General features: G+C 41.1%; 1 protein-coding gene across 11 annotated transcripts in view; it reads right to left on the bottom strand.

Moving 5' to 3' along the window:
* ENTPD1 (ectonucleoside triphosphate diphosphohydrolase 1) overlaps positions 1-17,912 on the bottom strand; it is a 117,360-nt gene that overhangs the window by 11,469 nt on the left and 87,979 nt on the right. For 7 of the 11 annotated variants that reach the window (XM_036829460.1, XM_036829466.1, XM_036829467.1 and 4 more), the window contains 5 exons: positions 13,014-13,131; positions 10,391-10,541; positions 8,248-8,407; positions 7,331-7,570; positions 5,816-6,082 (listed from right to left, as the gene is read on the bottom strand). In XM_036829460.1, the coding sequence (XP_036685355.1) occupies positions 5,816-6,082; positions 7,331-7,570; positions 8,248-8,407; positions 10,391-10,541; positions 13,014-13,131 (936 nt within the window). The remainder of the gene's footprint in view (positions 1-5,815; positions 6,083-7,330; positions 7,571-8,247; positions 8,408-10,390; positions 10,542-13,013; positions 13,132-17,912) is intronic. The other 4 variants (XM_036829465.1, XM_036829464.1, XM_036829463.1 and 1 more) reach the window with 2 other exon arrangements.

Genomic DNA, 17,912 nt, shown 5'->3' on the forward strand with positions numbered 1-17,912 from the left:
AAAGTCCAGGACCAGATGGCTTCACAGGCGAATTCTATCAAACATTTAGAGAAGAGCTAACACCCATCCTTCTCAAACTCTTCCAAAAAATTGCAGAGGAAGGAACCCTCCCAAACTCATTCTACGAGGTCACCATCACACTGACACCAAAACCAAAGATACCACAAAAAAAGAAAACTACAGACCAATACCACTCATGAATGTAGATGCAAAAATGCTCAACAAAATACTAGCAAACAGAATCCAACAACACATGAAAAGGATCATACACCATGATCAAGTGGGATTTATCCCAGAGATGCAAGGATTCTTCAATATAGGCAAACCAATCAATGTGATATACCATATTAACAAATTGAAGAATAAAAACCATATGATCATCTCAATAGATGCAGAAAAAGCTTTTGACAAAATTCAACACCCATTTATGATAAAAACTCTCCAGAAAGTGGGCATAGAGGGAACCTACTTCAACATAATAAAGGCCATATATGACAAACCCACAGCAAACATCATTCTCAATGGTGAAAAACTGAAAGCATTTCCTCTAAGATTAGGACCAAGACAAGGATGTCCACTCTCACCACTATTATTCAACACAGTTTTGGAAGTCCTAGCCATGGCAGTCAGAGAAGAAAAAGAAATAAAAGGAATACAAATTGGAAAAGAAGAAGTAAAATTGTCACTGTTTGCAGATGACATGATACTATACATAGAGAATCCTAAAAATGCCAGCAGAAAACTATTAGAGCTAATCAATGAATTTGGTAAAGTTGCAGGATACAAAATTAATGCACAGAAATCTCTTGCATTCCTATACACTAATGATGAAAAATCTGAAAGAGAAATTAAGGAAACACTCTCTTTTACCACTGCAACAAAAGGAATAAAATACCTAGGAATAAACCTACCTAGGGAGACAAAAGACCAGTATGCAGAAAACTATAAGACACTGATGAAAGAAATTAAAGATGATACCAACAGATGGAGAGATAGACCATGTTTTTGGATTGGAAGAATCAGTATTGTGAATATGACTATACTACCCATAGCAATCTACAGATTCAGTGCAATCCCTATCAAAGTACCAATGGCATTTTTTACAGAACTAGAACAAAAAGTCTTAAAATTTGTATGGAGACACAAAAGACTCCGAATAGCCAAAGCAATCTTGAGGGAAAAAAACAGACCTGGAGGAATCAGACTCCCTGACTTCAGACTATACTAGAAAGCTTCAGTAATCACAACAGTATGGTACTGGCACAAAAACAGAAATATAGATCAATGGAACAGGATAGAAAGCCCATAAGTAAACCCACACACATATGGTCAACTAATCTCTGACAAAGGAGGCAAGGATATACAATGGAGAAAAGACAGTCTCTTCAATAAGTGGTGCTGGGAAAACTGGACAGCTACATGTAAAAGAATGAAATTAGAACACTTCCTAACACCATACACAAAAATAAACTCAAGATGGATTAAAGACCTAAATGTAAGGCCAGACACTATAAAACTCTTAGAGGAAAACATAGGCAGAAAACTCTATGACATAAATCACTGCAAGATCTTTTTTGACCCACCTCCTAGAATAATGGAAATAAAAACAAAAATAAACAATTGGGATCTAATGATACTTAAAAACTTTTGCACAGCAAAGGAAACTATCAACAAGACGAAAAGACAACCCTCAGAATGGGAGAAAAGATTTGCAAATGAAGCAACTGACAAAGGATTAACCTCCAAAATATACAAGCAGCTCATGCAGCTCAATATCAAAAAACAAACAACCCAATCAAAAAATGGGCAGAAGACCTAAATAGACATTTCTCCAAAGAAGACATACAGATGACCAAGAGGCAAGTGGAAAGCTGCTCAATATCACTAATCATTAGAGAAATGCAAATCAAAACTACAATGAGGTATCACCTCACAACGGTCAGAATGGGCATCATCAGAAAATCTACAAACAACAAATGCTGGAGAGGGTGTGGAGAAAAGGGAACCCTCTTGCACTGTTGGTGGGAATGTAAATGGATACAACCACTATGGAGAACAGTATGGAGGTTCCTTAAAAAACTAAAAATAGAATTACCATATGATCCAGCAATCCCACTACTGGGCAGATACCCAGAGAAAACCATAATTCAAAAAGACACATGCACCCCAGTGTTCATTGCAGCACTATTTACAATAGCCAGGTCATGGAAGCAACCTAAATGCCCATTGACAGACGAATGGATAAAGAAGATGTGGTACATATATACAATGGAATATTACTCAGCCATAAAAAGGAATGAAATTGGGTCATTTGTAGAGATGTGGATGGACCTAGAGACTGTCACACAGAGTGAAGTAAGTCAGAAAGAGAAAAACAAATATTGTATATTAACGCATACATGTGGAATCTAGAAAAATGGTACAGATGAGCTGGTTTGCAAGGCAGAAATAGAGACACAGATGTAGAAAACAAACGTATGGACACCAATGGGGGAAAGCAGGGTTGGGGGGTGTGGGGGTGGTGGTGGGATGAATTGGGAGATTGGGATTGACCTATATACAACTAATCTGTATAAAATAGATAACTAATAAGAACCTGCTGTATAAAAAAATAAAATAAAATTCAAAAAAAAATTTAAAAATCCATTCATCTGTCAACATCCATCAATAGACCTTTAGGTTGTTTTCACACCTTGGCCACTGAGAATAGTGCTATAATGGACATTAGTGTGCTAATATCACTTCCAGATCCTGATTTCAATTCTTTTGGATAAACACCCAAAAGTAGGATTGCTCGGCTCGATCATATGATAAATATATTTTTAATTTTTTGAGGAACCTCCATACTGTTTTACATACTGGCTGCACCCACACTATACAAGGGTTCCATTTTCTCCACATCCTCACCACACTTGTCTTTGGCTTTTTTGATAATAGCCATCCTAACAGGTATGAGGTGATACCTCATTGTGGTTTTGATTTTCATTACCCAGATTATTAGTGATGTTGAGCACTTTTAATATACCTGTTAGCCATTTGTATGTTGTCTTTGGAGAAGTGTCTATTCAACTCTCTATACCATTTTTTAACTGGGTTATTGTTTTTCTTGCTATTGAGTTGTTGGAGTTCCTTATGTATTTTGGAAATCAACCTCTTATCTGATACACAGTTTGCAAATATTTTCTTCCATTTTGTAGGTTGCCTTTTCACTCTGCTGATTGTTTCCTTTGTTGTGCAAAAACTTTTTAGTTTGATGTAGTCCCGGTTGCCTATTTTTGCTTTTGGTGCCTGGGCTTTTGCTGTCATATCTGTGAAGTCATTGCTAAGACCAATGTCATGAAGCTTTTCACCTATGTTTTCTTGGAATTTTATAGTTTCAGGTCTTGCGTTCAAGTCTTCAATCCATTTTGAGTTGATTTTTGTGGATGGTCTAATCATATATTTCATTCTTTTGCATGTGGATATACACGGTTTACCCAATATCATTTATTGAAGAGACTGTCCTTTCCCCATTGTGTATTCTTGGCATCCTTGTCAAAGATCAGTTGATCATGTATGTGTGGATTTTTTTCTGGACTCTGTTCTGTTCCATTGGTCTATATGTCTGTCTTTATGCCAGTACCATACTGTTTTAATTATATTAATTTTAATTAAATGTAATGTAATGTAATATATTTTAAAATCAGCAAGTGTGACACCTCTAGCTTTGTTGTTCTTTCTCAAGACTGTTTTGGCTATTTAGGGTCTTTTATAATTGCAAATGAATTTTATAATTTTTTCTTTTATTTCGGTAAAAAACACCACTGGGATTTTGATGGGGATTGCGTTGAATGTGTAGATCACTTTTGGTATAATAGTATGGGCATTTTAACAATGTTAAGTCTTTCATGAACAGAGGATGTCTTTCCATTGTGTCTTCTTTAATTTCCTTCATCAGTGTTTTGTGGTTTTCAGTGTACAAGTCTTTCTCTGAGGGACTAAGTGACCAAACAGAAAAGCTACCAGGAGGAACTCAAGGCTCCTCCATGCTTTTCAAACTCTGTGTCCCTACCTTGATTGGGGAAATCACATTCAAAGGCAAGAAATTCCACCCCCAACCCCCAACCCCCAACCCTGCCAAGTCAGAAGTGTTTGTCAAGCTTGAAGGCGAGAATTGGGCCATGTTCTCCCAGGAGGCAAAGGTTTCAAAAAAGTTAAAAAGTCAACACAAAATAATATATTCCTTTTCCTTCAGATGTACTGCAATACTTCCTAGCAATGTCTGGAATGGAAAGGGCCCTTGGCTGTTCCCAGCATCCCTGGTCACCTTCCTCCCTTCTGTGGCACCCTCCTTTCTCTTCCAGCAGCTAGATCCAAGGCAAGGGATTTGGCTCAAAAAAGTCCAAGATGGGCAGCCAGTGCCAGTTCAGCTATAGGGCATCCAGGTGAGAGTCTAGTTTGTTCTGAATTTGGGTTTGGAGCCAACAAATGACCAAGTATTACTCTGCCATCATTGTACAGTCATGTATTTCCCTCAGGAAACTGAAGGGGCAGGGAAACTGCAGTCTGGGCCATGGTTAAGGTAAGCCAGGATCCTTGATTCTACCCACTGCTGTTTTCCAGAGACAAAGGGAATGAAGAGCTCCATATAGTTCACAAATGGCAAAGCTAGAATTTAAGCCAGATATGATTACTACAGGGCCTGTGCTCTCTCCAGGAAGTTCTTTCTGTGACATTGGGTTAGGCCAGGAGACCTTGGGAGAAACTCTTCTGCTGGGGTTTGAGAGGGGAGTAGAATCTCCTTCCTTACATGTTGATCTACTTTTCTGAAAAAGGGAGAAAGAATGTGAAGGTAGACAAAAGCTCATTGTTTCTTTGAATTATATCTTAAAGTGATTAAGTGAGATAATGGATCTATTAGTCAATAATTGGAACTGAATTGATGGTAGCTAACTTAGCAGTATACTAATAAACTATGATTACTATCATTCTTGGTCTCCAAGACCTAAATATGACATTTGAATAATGACTAGATCAAGGGGCACCTCTTCTATTTCTGCTCAAATATTTTATCTTATTCTGGAAAATCAAGAAAAGAAGGGATTTGGAGTCAGGATTCAAATGGTCCCCCAACGCTTCAAAATGTAATGAAAATGATGCTATCTTCTTGTTTCCTTGGGACTCCCTGAGTTTCTACTTCCTAAGTGTCTTTATAGAGGAAAATCCTTACCCAAGACATCTAACTGCTGCTTCTCCTTCTTCTGACATCTGAGAAGCCACCTGTGGCAGATCCTAATGGGTGCCTACCCAACAGCCAGCCCCCATCTCCTGGATTACAGATTCCTGATTATACCTAGTAAAGGAAAGCAGTTTGCTCAGGAAGACTCCCCAGTTTCAGGGAATGAACAATGATTAGTCTAAACCAATATGGTAACCCATTCCCCTTTATCATGGATTGGTTCAGAGGTGTGCATTTTACCAAGTTCTGGCCAATGGCGTCTGAAAAGATGTTTGTTGGCACTTCTGCAAAGTTGGAGAGAGATGTATGTGAGATAAACTTCCTTCTTTCCTATGCTGGCTTTGCCTGTGAAGACATAATGCTTAGAGCAATAGCTGCCATCTTAGCACCACAATAAGGCCAAGAAAATAACTGAAAAGCTGAACCCAAGGCCTGACATAATTAAACTAAAGAACTAACCCTGAATTATCTACCTCAAGGCTTATTACCATGTGAGAGAAAAATAAATCCTATTCTTTAAACCCTTTGTAGGCACATGTTCTGTAATTTGCAACCAAAAACCATTGTAGCAAATATATCATCATGTCACAAACTTACCCCGAAATTCCCTTGGGGGGATGGCAAGAAAATCCCATTGAAGGAACAGCTGGAGTAAGGGCAGTAACTGGTGTTAAAGAGTTGAAGGATGCTTCGCCGGCATTGTCGATAGTTTCCAGTGCCACGGACTTCAAATTCAGGGAATGGAAGAAATGGAAAAGTCGCCTCAAATCTCCTGGTGCAGGGAGCGTCATAAAGGTCACTCATGTTCATTTTCCTCTGGTATCCAGAGTGAAAGCATGGGTCACGGATGGTTCCATTTGTACCCTGAATAGAAAAATCACTTGAAGGCATCATGTGCAAATGCTTTGAGTACAAAAGCACCAGTCTGACTTCAATAATGTGCAGCAATTGAAAAATAGCCAGGCACTCAGCACTGGCATCAATATGCCCCTGCTCTGCCTTTTTTACCCTTGGGTAACAGTCATATTTGTGTAACAGGCACCAGAAGTGGTATCAGATGTAAATGAACTTTTGCTCTTCATAGAAAGCTAATAGAGTTGAAGCTGGGCCCAGAAATTCCATTAGCTTGGAATGGCCCCTAGCGCTTAGTACTAGTTGCGTAGGTCAGAAGCAGATTCACAAGGAAAACTCTCAAGGCTCTCAAAATTCCGAGCCTAGGGTAGTTCTCTGGGGGTCTGCCTATATCCCTGGCCCTACCTCCAAGCCAAAAAGCAAAAGCTCCAAGAGCTGGAAGTGCCTTAGATCATTTAAGGCAGGAGTATCAAAATGACTTTCAACCCACAACCCAGTATGTTCAAGAGAAGTAAAGGGGCTGCTGTGGATGAGAGGCTTAGTGGAACCTTAGGGCTCACTAGGCGTCTCTCAGCAGCCCCTCCTCCCACGGCAGTCATCTTATTGATAGTGTTTCTGAGAACCAGAGAGCGAGCTTTGGAGGAAAACAGAGAACTGGTTGTCCCTTCAGTAGAGACAGGGAACAGCTGGATTTGACATCCTTGTTCTGTGTTTGTCAGGATGTGCTGGTACTTGCATGAGTTTGAGTACGTTTAACTTTTCCCTCCTTCAAAACGCAAAAAGTGTCTTGGGACAAGATTTGAAGTGTTGATCAATAAACTCTGCATTTTCCCTGAAGTATTTTTTCTCCTCCTCTCCAGGTTGTTTCTAACAGCCTTGTTTTCTGCAGTTCGTAGGAAATGGAGATTGAAAAGTGGGAAAGAGCTTAAAAACTGTGCACACACACACGCACACACACAATACACACACTACTGTAGCATGTACTTTTCATTGTCAGCCCCACAGGGGTGAGAAATTATTTCCAAAGAAAGGATTTGAGTCATGTCCTTGGAGACAGTGCAGTAAACAAACATAGGAGGTGGTGTCTGGATGGGACAATTCACAGGGGTTGACCAGATGTAGTTAGATATCCTGCCTGAAAAGGTTTGGAAAGTACAGTAACCAACTTCAGACCAGTTACTGAAATAGAAAGAGAAAACAAGGACGTGGCGGCTGGTGGCCCAGTTGTGGGGAGGGTGGTCTGGATTCAGTTACACTCGCCTGAAGATCCTTGGACAGTTTCTGCAAGAGGGCTTGATCCTTCCCATAGCACAAGAAGCTGTGTGTGTATACACCGTAGTTCTTGCCATAGAGACGAAAGTGCAGAGTGGTGTTAGAAGACTCAGTCGTTTCGTTTCGGGGCACAAAAGTGATTTGTGTAGAGGCTCCCCCAAGGTCTAAAGCTCCATAGGTTTCCTGAGTATCGCCTTCACTTGGTTTCAGGTTAAACCAACTCAATTTCTGAAAGACAGTACAGTCACCAGTGGTAGAAGGATCTGGACATCCCCCTTCTCATGCTATTTCTTGGACTCAGGGACTTCCTAAGGCAAAGGAGCAGGAGGATAAGGGTGAAACAAAGCTCACCAGAGGTTCCTGAGTCTGCGTCAGATCAACAGCAAGAAAACAGGGGCTTCAAAGACATAGCTCAGACTGCAGCAACATAGGAGCAGTTTACAAACACGAGATCTGGGGCCAGAAAGACTCAAGTTCTAATCCCTACTCATTGGCTTATTAGCCATGTGACCTTGGGCAGAATAATTGCCTCCTCTAGGCCTCGATTTGAGGCTCTAAAATGAGAGAACACCTCATATGGTTATTCTGAAGATTAAATCAAACAGTACATGAAAAGTGCTTTGCATAGCACAAGACACATGGCACTAGGGAAATATTAGCTATCTTTATTTTAATGATAGACTTAAAAAATTTTTTTCTGTATCTCTGTATATGGCTTCCTTATTCTCCAATAGTGAGAGTTCTTGTAAGAGAATTATACCTCTGGTGACCCCTGCAAATGTGAGGGTAAATTAATTTGTTCATTTATCCATCATTCATTCTGTCTAGTGATCCAAGTACTGCCTGAGATATCAATGGCATTGACCCACAGGGAGCCACCTCCATGGATGCTGTGAGACAATCACCTGAGTGAATCTGCCCAGCAGATAGTTGATAGTAATCCAGCCATAGGCACCTTCCTCTTGGCCAGTGAGGATTCTGGCACCCTGGAAGTCAAAGGGGTAGCTGCTGATGCTGTGTGCCACCGCAGCCAGGATCTTGTCTGCCAACCGTTCATTTTCCATCCTGCACAAAGAGCTGAGGTTACTGGTTTTGTTTGAATAACTATGACTACCCACTGCAGCCAGAGCTTCCAGCCAGTTCTCCTAGGAAGTGAACCATAAACTCACTGCAATAAATAGAAGGACGGAGATCCCCACACATGGTTGTCTGAGGAGCCCTCCTTTGGGGAGAAGCATAACTACTCTTTCGGCCCCTCTTCTCCAAATCCAGATCCTTCCAATCCCTACGTAGGTTGGTCCTCTTAAATTACCATTTTGATTATTGTTCCCTGGCTCCAAGAAATTATCAGAGTAATTTTAATTGCTGTGGTGGTGGTAGCTGGATGTTGTTTGATCACCAAGCCTAGAGCTGATGTGTGCTACATTAGCCATTGCCGGTGGCTTCAAGCTGCTTATGTAGCCTCAAGGCTCTGCTTGAAGTTTTTAATTAGGGCTCTAGTAGACACCAAGTAGAAAACGTCCTGGGACAGATACCTAACCTCAGTTGGTGCCACAGTGGGGTAAAAAATCTTTCTCATATTCTGCCTTGGTTTTTGGGTCTGAGACCTTGAGATCTAAAGAAGAAATCTTCCAGGGTTGTCACAATGAAGATGGAATACAATTGCTTCCAAGATCTAGGCAATATGATACTGAGAGTCTCTGGGTCAGAAAATGCTGCCTTCCAACTGGCATTAGACCCCAGTAATCTCTCATTTGAATGGCTTCCTTACCCTACCAACTGGCCTCCTTATCCCTAGTTTTCCTCTCCTCCAATCCACCTCTCTACCAGTGGCACCAGTTGTGTAACATCCTTTAATGGCTTCCAATTGTTTCCCAGATAAACTCCAAACTCCCTAGCATGGCCCACAAGGCACTTTGTGATCCGAATCTTGCCTTCTCAGGATCCCACTCAGAATCCTGGCTCTACCACTTGCCAGGTGTGTGACCTTTGGTGAGTTACTTAACATCTGTACACCACAGCTTCCTTAATCTGGTTAATAATAGTTAATAATACCTGTTACTTCATAGAGTTACAGTGATTTAAATTAAAGCACAGTGCTAAGAACATAGTAAGGGCCCAACAAATACAAGCTGCTACCATTACCATTGTCATTATTAGTATTAACTCTACATACCCTACGTTCTATCTATGCAGAACTATCTAGAGTCCTCTGAACATGCCCTGGTCTCTCACATATCCCTCCTTTGCGCATCTATTAGAACACAAGATCCAGGAAAGCAGGGACTTATGCCTGACATAACAGGTGCCAAATAAACATAGGTTATGGAACGCATGATGTCTGCTCTGCCTGTAATGCCCTTCCCCCTCCCCCCACAAGTCCTTCATGATTTGGCTCATGTATCCCCTCCTCTGGTGAGTCTTCTTGACCTCCTCCCATTCTTGGCAGGGACAAGTATGCTCCCATAGCAGCTCTGAGCACTCCTCTATCAAAGAATTTGTCGCCCTGTATCAAAACTCTGATCTTGGAAGATGAGTCACCTACTTCCATGTCCTGGGACAGAGCAGGCAGTCAATACAAACTGAATGAATGAATGAACAAACAAATGAACAAATAATGCCCACAGATACTAAATGGTGACCAGTAAAGATGTGCTAATTGTGATGATTTGTGTCTCGGGACGTCTGTGAGTCTCCTCTGGCCTTCCTCCTCCCAGATGTGGAATTGCTAAATCTGTAGCCCCAAATCCCAGAGTATAAAGGTTCAATCTTCCTCTCTTTGTGCCATCACTCTCTTGAATTCCCTGTGGGGAGATGAGCAAGAGGCCTTTTTTTTTTTTTTACATACTTAAACTCCCATCATTATGCAAACTAAGAGTTTGGGAACTTTACCCACTTACGGAGATTTTCCTTTTAGGGGTGGACGTTTAGCATGTCTAGAATTGGGGTGTTAGAGCAGTGTGGCATTCGCCCGTAACTCAGAGGCTCTAGCAACTGCCAAACCTGGCAGCAGACCCTGCTGCTCTCGGTCCCTACAGGCTGCTATACCTGAGCAACCGCATGCCTGCCGTGGCTCCCAAGTAAACAGGTGTCTCTGTGTGCTGGGATGTTGGAATCACTTTCCTGGCTCTTTCCATGCATGCAGTCAGATAAATGTCTATTTCACTTAATTTTTGAGCAAATTCTGAGATTCCAGGACCTAGAGAAAAATGTAGAAGCAGATGAAAATTGTTTTTAAAATTAAGGACATATCTTCACATTATTAGAGAAAATACTGATGTTTTTTGAGAAAATGCAAGGAGACAATTTCTTTTTGTGATATCTGTTAAGTTTTTGTACTTAGAGGGTAACACTGAATCTAGCCTCGGTAGGATTTAATTTCAGACCTCAAGCCGGGTCTGTCTGCTGTTCAATAATCTTGCCACTGGATGGCGCAATTTTCACATTCAATTGCATGCATAACTTTCCTAAAACCAGGCTCTCTCAGATTTAAATGGGGATCTTATAGATAACTACTCTATATAGCTGCTTTATGACGTTTCTTCCACAAAGTTGTAATTAACAACACTAATTCCTAGAAGATGGGAAAGGCAAAAGATAAGTCAGAACAAAAATTAAAATATGTACCAGGCACATGGGCTTTTACTGAAAAGACAGGAACAGCTACTAACTAACCCTAAAATTTCTGAAGCAATGTTTCTTCCTTTGTTAGAAGAAACAGGCATAGAACCCGTGTCTCCTCAGCAGTTTTTCCACTCTGATACCCTGTCTGCCTAGTAAAACTGTCCAGTTTTAGAGCCGTTTTAACTGCTGCTGTGGAGAGGATTAGAGCCAAGATGCTTTACGCTTTTTGAAGTTATTTAACAGTTAACAATTTTGGCTCGCTTTAAGCTAAACATCTACATTTTCAGTGCTTTATAGTGAGGATTTGCTTTAACAATAAGTAACCAGATATCTGATCCATATCTCATTCACCAAATTTTAAATAGCCTGTTTACTTAACTGTAATGAGAAAAATCAGCTCCAAGTTATCAGCTAAGTGTTTTGACTCAAAAAGTTTGGCCTTCAATAACTGGTAGCTTTCAACTCACCCTTCTATTTAAATATTTGATTAGAGAACTCTCTCTTTTGAGAAGGGAAATTTACTGCATTTATTAGGCCAAACACGCATGGGGATATGTGTCTCAGGAGACAGCTGCTAGGCTAACACAACAACAACACATGGAAGAAGGAATGGAAGGCAGTGAATTATTAAATAGAAGTCAATAAGATGAGGGATTTGGGTTTTAAGAAATATTTGAAGTACTACCTCAGAACTGATGGCGCCAAGTTCTGAGGACATCAGGCTACTGGGTAGAATGACTTGCTCTCTTGGAAATGTATCCTATCTACAGCTTTCTTGATAAACTATGAAAATTAGTGGACCCCACAGGCCACCAAACTAAAAGTCAATTATCTTCTGGGGCCTAGGTTACCTGTCTGACCAAAACTAAACAGTGGGTCCCTGGCTCAAAAGGCCAAGAGAGATAAAGGTCAGAAAGGTGACGGTGCAGTGTGGTAACATTCGGTGCGGGCGGGAGTGTTGGGTGTGAGGGAGTGGGAAGAGCTGTTGGCCACAACTCTAACTTGTCTTGCAACCTTAAAAGAAAACTAACTAGGAAAAGACTCAATATGCAGTGCAGTGACTCAGAGCAGCAGGAAGCCTGCAGTGCAACTTGGAGGCCTAGATTCTTGTCCTGGTTCTGTTCCTCCTTGCCAGTCACTAGTCTTTCAGGTTTCTGCTTCCTTTTCTATAAAACAAGACTTCAGTGATCCACAAGGTCCTTTTCTCACCTTAAGGGTCTATGATTTGCCTGCCTATACAGAAGCTAAAGGCTTTTGAAAATTCCTTCCAAGCCATAGATTAGAGGACAAAGATTAAGAGCAGCAATCCTCTGGATCCACCAGCCTCAACATCACCTGCGCGCTTGTTAGAAGCGCAAATTCTCAGACCTCATCCCAGACCTACTGAACCAGAAACTCGGGGGCGGGAGGGAGCAACTGTGCTTTAACACACCCTCCAGGTGGTTCTGATGCAGGTTCAAATTTGAGAACCACTGGCTAACACATGGGTTTAAAGTTGGGCAGATCTTTGCACAGCAAAGGAAACCACTGACAAAACGAAAAGACAACCTACTGAATAGGAGAAAATATTTGCTAATGATATGACCGATAAGGGTTTAGTTAAATTTGGGCAGATTTCAGTTCGAGCCCCAGTTCCATCACTTACTAGCTCAAGTAACCTTAAACAAGTGCCATAACTTCTTTCAACCTCAGTGCCCTCATTTTTTAAAAAGTGGGAATAATAATACATTCCTTAAAGGGAGATTGTGAGGATGAAATAACACATTTTCAGTACTAAGGGCATGGCACATAGAATTGTTCTGTTGATGGGAGTTACTATTACCCAATTATTTGAAAGTTTATTTTTCAAGGGCTTCATCATTAAGGACTGATTTCAGTACCGTTTTCATAATGATAATAAAATAGCAATTATTTATAAAATAGCAACAATAGCAGCTCCGCTGCGTTCTCACTTGACTTCCCTTTTTCTCGTGTGTTTGTTTCACTTCCCATATGCCTCTCATGCTCTCATGCCCACTGTCTCCCGGTCCCTTTTTCTTCATCTTACCTTTTACTTTGCACTCTTCTATCTGAGTCACCACCCCTGTGTCATTCTCCTTTTCTGCTGGCCACTTATAGATGTACAAATTTGTGTGAGAAGAGCCCGCATCCAGCACAATCCCAAACTGAGGGCAAAACAAACCAAGAACTTATCAGCATTACATCATTCTTCTCCATATTCAGCTTGCAACAGAAGGAGACAAAGACATGGGTTTTCAAAAACACAGACGAGAAAGTATTTTAATTCATAGTGGGGGTAGGTTGGGGTGGAGTGAGTGCCTGGAGTTGTGCTGATCATAAGATCTACCAGGACACCAATCCCTCTAGAACTATGGCTCTCAGTGCTGGTTGCACATTAGAAATATCCAGGCCTTATCCAAGGTAAGGCCCAAGCACCCATATTATTAGAAGCTTCTCAGGTGATTCTAAATTGCAGCCAAGATTCAGAACCATATACTGAAGTAGCGGAGACAATATAGAGGGAGTAGAAAGCCATTAATCTAGCAGTTCCCAAACCTGTATGCACATTGGAATCATATTAGAATTATCTGAAGAGCTTCAAAGGCTACTAATGATGGTGTCTGACCCCCAGATTTGTGATTTAATTGGCCTGGTATGTGGCCTGTACTCTGGAAAAGAGACATGGAAAATACTAAGTGTGCTTGTTTTTAATTACAAATATAACTATAAATTGTATTCAATAAATTTTAAAAGATTTGTACTTTAACTTCATGCTTTTGGCTCTTAAGCATAGAAGGCAATGAAAGGAAGAATAAAGTAAGAAAGAAGGTGGAGGAGGAAAGGTAAAAAGACAATATGAGAAAGAACTAGGTGGTCAGAAGAGAAAGGGAGAAGAACAAAGTCACCACATCACATTTCATGAGGGCATGACATGCACCAGGCAAGTGCTGTGAGGAGCATTTTATAAGAATTATCTGACGTAACCGCTAGACCAGTACTATAAGGTACATACTGTTTTCATCCCCGCTATACAGGTGAGAAACTAAAGTACAAAGAGGTTAAGTAATTTAGTCAAGATACAAAGTGATTAGGTGACGGAGGCTGGTTTTCGATCAGAGTCAGACCTTTCAGTGGGGCACCAATCTGAAAACTATTGTCTGGACCTTGCTCCTCTGCTCCTCTGTATAAGGAGCACAAGGTCTTGGGTCTGACTCTGATCCAAATCCAGGCTCCGTCACCTAATCACTTTGCCCGAAGCAAGCATGCGGGCCCTTTTCTTTATGGGGGCATAATGCTGATTACCGCAGGGAAGCCCCACTGTGCAGAGGGAGGCAGAGAACACTGCAGATGTTACGGAAGGTCAAGGACGCTCACACAGCAGCACAGTGATACTCCCTGGGGGGAAATGGAAGAAAACGTGACACCTCAACAAGCTCTACGTTTAGCTATCCGCACTGGTCCAGGGAGTTGAATTCTAATTCTTGTCTTCTTTTCTCCCTGGAGTTTTTAGGTTCTTCCCAGGTGATAGGACAATATGAGGGGATAGATGTAAAACAGCTGCTGACTTCAGCATCATCAAGTGGCAGATCGCAGCTCAGATGAGCGGCAAGGAAGGAAGCTGCAGACTCCTCAGCAACCAGGCTTGCCGTGAGATCAAACCAAGAACCGGCTTAGGTGGTGACCTTTGTGAGCAGACAGGGGTCTAACTGAGGTCTGGGGCCTTTGAACCCGTGGGAAACCTCTCAGGGTGGAGCAAAAGCCTCAGGGGTTTCACGGCAGAAAATCCTGCTGTTCCCTAGTCGGGTCCCTGAATTCTTCCTGTCAGAAGATGTTCTAACCACAGAAGTATATGATAAAAGATAGCGAGGCAGCAGCAGCAAGCAGCCTTTATCTGGAATCAGGATGTTCTATTCTGTCTACTATGTTGACATGAAAGATACTCTTCCAGTAGAGCAAAGGAACCAGGCTTGCTCCTATCAGCCTGTTTCTCTAAGGCCTTACACAGTGAGGTGGTTGAGAAAGGAAAACTTTTACTACATTTCATTTGGCAAGTGCTTGAGAAGGGCGGGTAGAGCATTGACATAGGAATTGAGGGCATTTCACCTTATGTATACAGCAGCCTGGAATGCTAACCTGTTGAACTGGAACAAATGTTTTTTGTCATCCAAATGGATTGCAGAATAAAAATTTGGCATCGCTTGCTGCTTTAGGGAAAGTTAAAGCTTGACTGTCTGAAAATTCTCAGTTTGAACATTCGGGGAGTTTGCCTTTCATTGTCACAAAACTACAAGCATATTCACTTGGGTATTTTTTTTGTTTTTTTTTAACATCTTTATTGGAGTATAATTGCTTTACAATGGTGTGTTAGTTTCTGCTTTATAACAAAGTGAATCAGTTATACATATACATATGTTCCCATATCTCTTCCCTCTTGCATCTCCCTCCCTCCCACCCTCCCTATCCCACCCCTCTAGGTGGTCACAAAGCACCGAGCTGATCTCCCTGTGCTATGCGGCTGCTTCCCACTAGCTATCTATTTTACGTTTGGTAGTGTATATATGTCCATGCCACTCTCTCACTTTGTCACAGCTTACCCTTCCCCCTCCCCATATCCTCAAGTCCATTCTCTAGTAGGTCTGTGTCTTTATTCCCGTCTTGCCCCTAGGTTCTTCACGAGCTTTTTTTTTTTTTTTCTTAGATTCCATATATATGTGTAAGCATACGGTATTTTTCTCTTTCTGACTTACTTCGCTCTGTTTGGCAGACTATAGGTCCATCCACCTCACTACAAATAACTCAATTTCGTTTCTTTTTATGGCTGAGTAATATTCCATTGTATATATGTGCCACATCTTCTTTATCCATTCATCTGTGGATGGACACTTAGGTTATGTACCAAAATGTTCATTGCAGCTCTATTCACTTGTTTTTCATAGCTGGCCCATTTTAGTGCTAGAAGTTCATTTCATCCAATCCTCCTATTTTATAGTAGAAAACTGTGTCCAGAGCAGTTTGACTTGCTGAATGGGTAGTAAAGATAGTTATACCTCACCTGATCCATCTAGAGCCCCAGGAGCCACCAGCTTTTGCTCTCTTTCCCCACATAAGCATTTTCCAAAGCATGTTCCAGAGAGCACTAAGCCTGCAAGGACCTGAGTGAAGAAAGTTTCCCAGAAGTCTGGGGAATGCTGCATGCTCTCTCCCCATCCTGGGCTCACGAACCCACTAGGTAGTGACTGCTTCAGAGAAGTCTGACAGTGGAGAAACCCGCTTAACCTAGTTTAAACCAGCATACCCCAGACTCAGTGACAACAGAATTCTGTTTTAAATAAAAATTCCATCCTATAGAAATGCTTTGTGAAATGCTGTGCCTTGTCATGCTATTACTCGTACCCAATGTTTCTCTGTAGCTCAGTATGTCCTTCACATCAAAGAAAAATCAAAGATTTGAGTAGTGAGGAAGAGATCTGATATCCCTTAATATTATTATTTCAATATGACTTTCTCTTTTAAGAGTACTATAATTTTGTTAAGTAACATCTAGAAAATGAAAGGAAAAGGAAAAAAAAGACATCTAAGATTTCACCAACTAGCCCCAATGTTCATTTACAGCACTATTTACAATAGCCAGGTCATGGAAGCAACCTAAATGTCCATCAACAGACGAATGGATAAGGAAGATGTGGTACATATATACAATGGAATATTGCTCAGCCATAAAAAGGAACGAAATTGGGTCATTTGTAGAGACGTGGATGAACCTGTCATACAGAGTGAAGTAAGTCAGAAAGAGAAAAACCAATATCATATATTAACACATATACGTGGAATCTAAAAAAATGGTACAGATGAACCGATTTGCAGGGCAGAAATAGAGACACAGACGTAGAGAACAAACGTATGGACACCAAGCAGGGAAAGGAGTGGGGGGGATGAATTGGGAGATTGGGATTGACATATATACACTAATATGTATAAAATAGATAACTAATAAGAACCTGCTGTATAGCACAAGGAACCCCACTGTACAGTAAAAACTAACACAACATTGTAAAACAATTATATCCTGATAAAAAAAATAAAATTAAGAAAAAAAAAGATTTCACCAACTAGACATCACTGTTCTTTTTATTTATTTCCTTCTGGTCTTTTTTAATGCATGGTAATTTTTATATAGTTGCAATCATACTGTGTATAAACTTCATCTTAAGCTAGTTTTTGATCATACACATGATTTTATCAACCATAACTGATCTTCATGAGCTATGCTGAGTGAACAGAAGCAGTGGTCTAGAAAGAGGGTCAACAGAAATGACCTTGCTTGGCTCATGAGACACCAGTGTGCCTTGGTGAAGATCTGGAGATGTGGGTAGCAACAGAGCCTGAGCTCAGGGAGATTGGAGGCCATGTGGAAGTGGGGCAGATCCTGTCTTAGGATGGAAATAATTCTACCTGTGCAAATGTCACAGGTCCAGGCTTCTGAGTAAGTCTCCTTCAATGTGAAAAGAAAGAGAAAATTGGAACAGCAGATGACGTACTTCTACTCATGACTCAGCAGAAGTGGGATGTTCAACCCTCTCCTCATTCAGAAAACACCCACCCTCACACTAGCGTACTCTCAGTTCCCCACTAACCACGAGGTTTCTGTTCCAGAGACTTTGCCCAGAAAGCCCTTCACCTGAGATCCCAGCCTTCCCTGACCTTCTCAGATCTGAGTCTACCCTCCTAATCCATGTCTCAGACAACCTGTATTTTCCCTCTAAAGACAGCACTTGCCACAATGTGTAATTACATATTTACGTGGCTATTTGATTAATGTCTGTCTTCCCTATTAGATCCTAAGCTATATTAGGGCAGGTCTGTGTTGCATACTATGGTATATCCAGCATCCACAATGGTAGATCCTATTATATGTTAGGTCAAAGAAGGAATTCAACAGACAACT

The sequence above is a fragment of the Balaenoptera musculus genome, chromosome 16 (genome assembly GCF_009873245.2).
Source record: "Balaenoptera musculus isolate JJ_BM4_2016_0621 chromosome 16, mBalMus1.pri.v3, whole genome shotgun sequence".
Classification (NCBI taxonomy): domain Eukaryota; kingdom Metazoa; phylum Chordata; class Mammalia; order Artiodactyla; family Balaenopteridae; genus Balaenoptera; species Balaenoptera musculus.